We start from the raw sequence: 5352 nt of genomic DNA, 5'->3' as shown, positions 1-5352 counted from the left end.
TATTTTTTTTTTTTTTTTTCAAGTCTAATGGGCTAATATATACTAGGAACGGAAACTACTTTCCGGTTTTTCGGTTCTCAGCAGTTTTTGTTTTGAATTTAGTTGTTAAATTACCATCTTATCCATTCGACATTAGATAGAGAGAAATAGAGTATAATAAAACTCGGGTTTTTTGGGTAGTTTAAAAATTTAACCGTCCTTGTTTTTTTCTGACTTTATTAATAGAGATGTATACACCCATACTTAAAGCTTTTTGGCCCAAATTTCTCTATGGGCTTCAGCCTATACAGCCTTAGGCTTGTATCCGCCTCTGTTACCATTAATCATAGATGCAACCATATAAGATAAAGTACATAACCAAAATAGATAACCAATGCATGTAACCAAAACACTAGAAAATGAAAACCCAGCACTTAAAATCTCAAAATCTCCAGCTCAAAATCGAAAACATCTCCAAAACAGATAAGGGTTTATGATTCCAGTAACATAATAAAGAACCCTATACCAAAAACATTCACATTTCAAACAAATCCAGCAATTTTGACGCTATACATAATCCAGATTTCTCTTAAATTTTGGTTCCAAATAATTCAAGCATCAACACAATCCATAGTTCTTAACTTTATCAAACCCAAAAGGCAGGGACACCATAAATAAATAAATAAACTAAAAGCTTTCGAAATTGGGTTCCTTGGGCTTGGGGTCTAGATCTACAAGGGTATTTAAACTCAATCAGACATAACCCAAAAAGTTTGAAACTTTGAAAAAAAAAAAAAAACTTTTTTTAGATGGATTAGCATAAACCCTAAAGATTTTAAGAGATTGGGGGAATTGGAGGCTTGACCTGAAGAGGGTTTTGCTGATGTAAGACTGGGTGAGTTAGCTTGGGATGCCCAGAAAACGGTCACCGTGAGGGACTGCTGTCCTTGGCTTGAAGATGAAAGAACCATGTTTACCCTCTATATTTTGTAACCTTGGCGCAGCAAATCTTTAGGGAACAACATGTCGTTGGATAATTTAAAGAGCTCATATATTTTTTAGGTCCAATTTAAAATTTTTCAGAATTCAAAAGGGAAATTTCATCTATAATTTTAACTATCTTGTACGTTGAAGAGTTGAAGTGAATGAGTCAAGTTAACTCGGATGACTACCCAGTTCGGTCTCTATTGGATCCATTGATATATCAGTCTTTCCTCTTCGAAGTGAGGATAAGTAGATTGAGGCTAGAGTTATTTGTTCGTAATTGTAATTTTTTGTTTGATGCTGTGATTGTTTTATAATTACAGTTTATTGAATGAATTTTTTTAATAAAAAAACGTAGAATGAGAGATGTACTTCATACAACTAGATTATGTCAACAGTATAATCTTCAACTTATACTTTTCGTATTACAAGAATTTGTGTATTTTTGTTGTATAGTCTCATCAATATCACATTATTTATTATATGATTATGTTGCGTTTTTTTATTAGATTATATATATCTATTTTGTTATATATTAACGTTGTTTTTTTTGTCATCAATTGTTTTAAGAAAAGTGAATACGCCTATACTTAGTGATTAATGTTATTGTTGACTTTATTCTCTTAGATCGACCCAAGAGTTGTCCGCCATTTTGATCGAGATTTGAGTGTCCAAACGCCTAGTGATCCATTTTCCGAACTGAGCTTACTTCTTTTTCATATAAGAAAAACAAAACAAAAAAACTGAGCTTATTTCTTTAGCACACCCTCTCTCTCTCCCTTGTTCTTTGACCACGTATCAGAAATGGACCAGATGCAGCACAAGTATGTAACAGTCCAAGGCCTGAAGCTCCACGTCGCCGACATCGGAACAGGTCAGCTCTCCCGGAAAACCATGCAATCAAGTACTATTGTTGTTGCATCTTTAGTTAGCTTCGTTACTCCTACCAGTTTAGTCTAATCGAAGTTATATCGATCATGTTTTTTAGGTCCAAACGTGGTCGTGTTCCTGCATGGCTTCCCGGAGATATGGTACTCCTGGCGCCACCAGATGATCGCCGTAGCCAACGCCGGGTTCCGGGCCATCGCGCCCGACTACCGCGGTTACGGACTCTCTGACCCTCCACCCGAACCCGAGAAGACCTCCTCCAGTGACCTCATCAATGACCTCCTTGGAATTCTTGATGCTCTGGCTGTTCCTAAGGTACTCTTGAAAAACTACTGATAAGATTAAGAATTTGCAATTCCAGTTTGTTCATTTCGATCTCTTGTTTTTCTTGCTAGATTGGGATTTTGGGAAACTACAATTTGTTTGAGATAGATTGGTACATGATCAAATTCTGTCAACCAATTCTTAGACATGTTGTTTGGTAACAGAGCAATCATGTTCATCTATATTTATCTCCTCAAGTTGAAGTAACATAGTCATCTATATTCATCTCTTGTGTTTGAGTGTTTCTAGCAAGATTGGTATTTTAGGAACCACAATTTGTTTGTTTCAGATAGATTGGTACATGATCTAAACTGCCCCAAAATTTATGAAGTTCGGTACTTTTATAGAGTTAAATTTTGGATCTTGATAGGGGAAGTTTTTCCCTCTTCGTTGTCTTCAATTTGTGGATGCGCTTATGAAGATTTCAGCCATTGCCTAGAAAACAGCCAAACTTAATAAACTGTAACCAATTGTTAGATTTTGTTTGGTAACTGAGCAATCATGTATATATGTAATAAGGCTGAGAGAATTGACTCTCAAATTGATGTAACATGTTCATCTGTCACTGATATAAGGTAATTGATATAGGTTTTCCTTGTCGGAAAAGATTTTGGAGCTCGGCCGGCATACTTGTTCGCCCTTCTGCACCCAGAAAAGGTGTTGGGAGTTGTAACAATAGGACTTCCATACAGGCCACCATCAACTCGTTCCCCATATGATAAAGATCTCCCTGAAGGTTTCTACATCAACAGATGGCGGGTAGGGATTCAATTCGTCTTGTTATCTATTCAATGTCTTCACTGCCATGACTTGCTTGTAATCAAATGTTGGACTCTTTTATATATAGGAACCTGGCAGGGCTGAAGCTGATTTTGGACGCTTTGATGCAAAAACAGTTGTTCGAAATGTTTACATCCTTTTCTCAAGAAGTGAACTACCAATAGCTGCCAAGAACCAGGAGATCATGGACTTGGTGGACTCGTCTACACCTCTTCCCCCTTGGTTTACCGAGGAAGATCTTGAAGTGTATGGAAAGTTGTATGAAAAATCAGGTTTCCGAACTGCCTTGCAAATGCCTTATAGGTACGTACTGCACTTGATCTTACAATCAACTTATATATAGCACTAGTTCTAAGTATAAGAAAGAGGTTGTACTTCTTTAACTTCATCTTTCATCTAGACAGTTGATATTAAGGGCCCCATTGATGTAAAATGATCAGAACTAGCTAGCATTTGAAATTAGTTCAACCATGGTAACTAGACAAAGTTTCTAGTAAATTAGTGCTATACTGATTTTCTTAACTTTGTTTCATATATTGACAGGAAATCCATAGATGACTTGGCGGGTGCAACCGACTCAATCGTTAGAGTTCCGGTGTTGTTTATAATGGGAAACGAGGATTATGTGTTGAAATTTCCAGGGTTAGAACATTACATAAACATTGGAAAGTTGAAAGAGTTTGTCCCTGATTTGGAGATTGTATCTCTGCCCGAAGGCACACACTTTGTTCAAGAACAATCACCTGAACAGATTAATGAGCTCATCCTCACATTTCTCCAAAAGCACATTTGATCACTCATGCTTGTATGCCAGAGACGAAGCTTATATAAGGTTGCCGAGAGATTGTGTATTGTAAAAGTGTGAATGTAGTGTTTTGAATCCAATAAGGACCATATTATGAATCTCCTACTCTTGTTATGGCATGTAATTTGTCTCAAACAGTGAATAAAGGCAACACTGATTTTGGACGTCTTGGTGTGAAAACAGTTGTTCGGAATGTTTACATCCTTTTCTCGAGAAATGAACTACCAATAGCTGCAGAAAACCAGGAGATCATGGACTTGGTGGACTCGTCTACACCTCTTCCCCCATGGTTTACTGAGGAAAATCTTGAAGCATTCGGAAAGTTGTACGAAAAATCAGGTTTCCGAACTGCACTGCGAGTTCCAAATAGGTAATGAGATGCATTTGATCATAGATCTTCCATTGAGCAACTAGTTGTCTTGTTCATACACTCATAGAAGTATTGTATCTATAAGCTCTTGTAGCACTTCTCAAATGCTGTCATAGCCGCGCGCTGGTAGTACTCCTAAAAGCCCTCACCTTGCACAGTACAGTTATTGGTAATGTATGGAATGGTCAAACCTAGCATTTGAAAGTAGTTTGACACCTCCTAAATAGAGAAAGTTGCAAGTACTCGGTTATGATTTTCTAACATTGTTTTACATATTGACAGGGTGATTAAAGAAGATTTGGGCATGGCCTGTCACATCCCGACCCTTATATTTTTACCTTATTTACTAGCGTGATGATAATAAGAATTTTACCGTCTTGATCATGAGTAAATAGTTTAATTGGTCCCTAGAGGGGTTTCGGGGACGATTATGTGCGGAGGATTATTCGTATGAGGAAAATACGACGACGGTAAAAATGGTAATTTTAGCTAGTAAAAGGTAATTTTTATTCGGGTATTATTTTTCGGGGTGTTTTTATTTTGGAAGTTTGGGTTAAAAAGGGGTGTTGGGTCGGCTGGGCCGAGCCCAACCCATTTCTTTCTTCTTTCTCTTCTCCCTCTCTCCCGATTCTCTCTCCTCCCACCCGATTTTCTTCTCACTACACCCAACAGAATTCCGGCCGTCCTCCCGTCGCCGTCCGACCTCCGTTCGCCGCCGGACCGGTCCCGTTCGGTCGGTCTCCCTCCCAGCAACATTTCTAGACCGGTGACAGCCCCCCTAGCGCCGCCGTGAGTGAGCGGTGCCGCCCGAAAGAACCGACTGCCCCGAGCTTCCCTTCGCCGGAACTTCCTCCTCCGGCCACCAATCCGAGCAAGCTTGGTACGGTTTTGTAGCCCTCCTCCCGTGCAACAACCCCTCCAAGCAGCTCCCTCCCTCTTGAGCTAGGTAAGGAGAAATGTGGAGTTGAAATTTCTAGGCTTTTAAGTTATTTTCGTTCGATTATCCTAGTTAGGCTTGGAATTGGGTGATGTGTTGGTCATGAAAGTTGTAGAGGAGATTGAGAGGAAGATTCTGTTAAAATTTGGTAGCATTTGCAGGTCGCCGGAAAACGGCTGCCGGCCGCCGCTGCCGGCGGAGCCGCCGCCGGTTAGGAGTATTTTTAGGGGTTTTAAATGGTGGAATATTAAGAGGAGTATATTGGTGTGATTTATGGTAATTTTT

At 39.1% G+C, this 5352-nt stretch overlaps 2 protein-coding genes across 2 annotated transcripts in view; one reads left to right on the top strand and one right to left on the bottom strand.

Annotated features, from left to right (window-relative positions):
* The window catches only part of LOC101310880, a 1534871-nt gene that overhangs the window by 773473 nt on the left and 756046 nt on the right, over positions 1-5352 (bottom strand). The gene's annotated exons all lie outside the window — the stretch shown is intronic.
* LOC101300222 (bifunctional epoxide hydrolase 2-like) lies at positions 1643-3923 on the top strand. Its single transcript, XM_004293513.1, has 5 exons — positions 1643-1837; positions 1952-2166; positions 2764-2934; positions 3023-3258; positions 3499-3923. Exons 1-5 carry the CDS (start codon positions 1768-1770, stop codon positions 3746-3748), a joined length of 942 nt encoding a protein of 313 aa, XP_004293561.1. The 5' UTR covers positions 1643-1767; the 3' UTR covers positions 3749-3923.

This window comes from Fragaria vesca, linkage group LG3, assembly GCF_000184155.1.
Source record: "Fragaria vesca subsp. vesca linkage group LG3, FraVesHawaii_1.0, whole genome shotgun sequence".
In the NCBI taxonomy this organism is placed as follows: domain Eukaryota; kingdom Viridiplantae; phylum Streptophyta; class Magnoliopsida; order Rosales; family Rosaceae; genus Fragaria; species Fragaria vesca.
The sequence above is the reverse complement of the archived record's forward strand: the minus strand, read 5'-3'. Positions and strand labels throughout refer to the sequence as shown.

What these genes read in the sequence shown, in the direction of transcription:
- LOC101300222 (XM_004293513.1), top strand. Translation starts at nt 1,768, where the DNA reads ATGGACCAGATGCAGCACAAGTATGTAACAGTCCAAGGCCTGAAGCTC. An exon ending in CGTCGCCGACATCGGAACAG is followed by an intron (nt 1,838 to 1,951) that starts GTCAGCTCTCCC and finishes CATGTTTTTTAG; the next exon opens with GTCCAAACGTGGTCGTGTTC. An exon ending in GCCTTGCAAATGCCTTATAG is followed by an intron (nt 3,259 to 3,498) that starts GTACGTACTGCA and finishes ATATATTGACAG; the next exon opens with GAAATCCATAGATGACTTGG.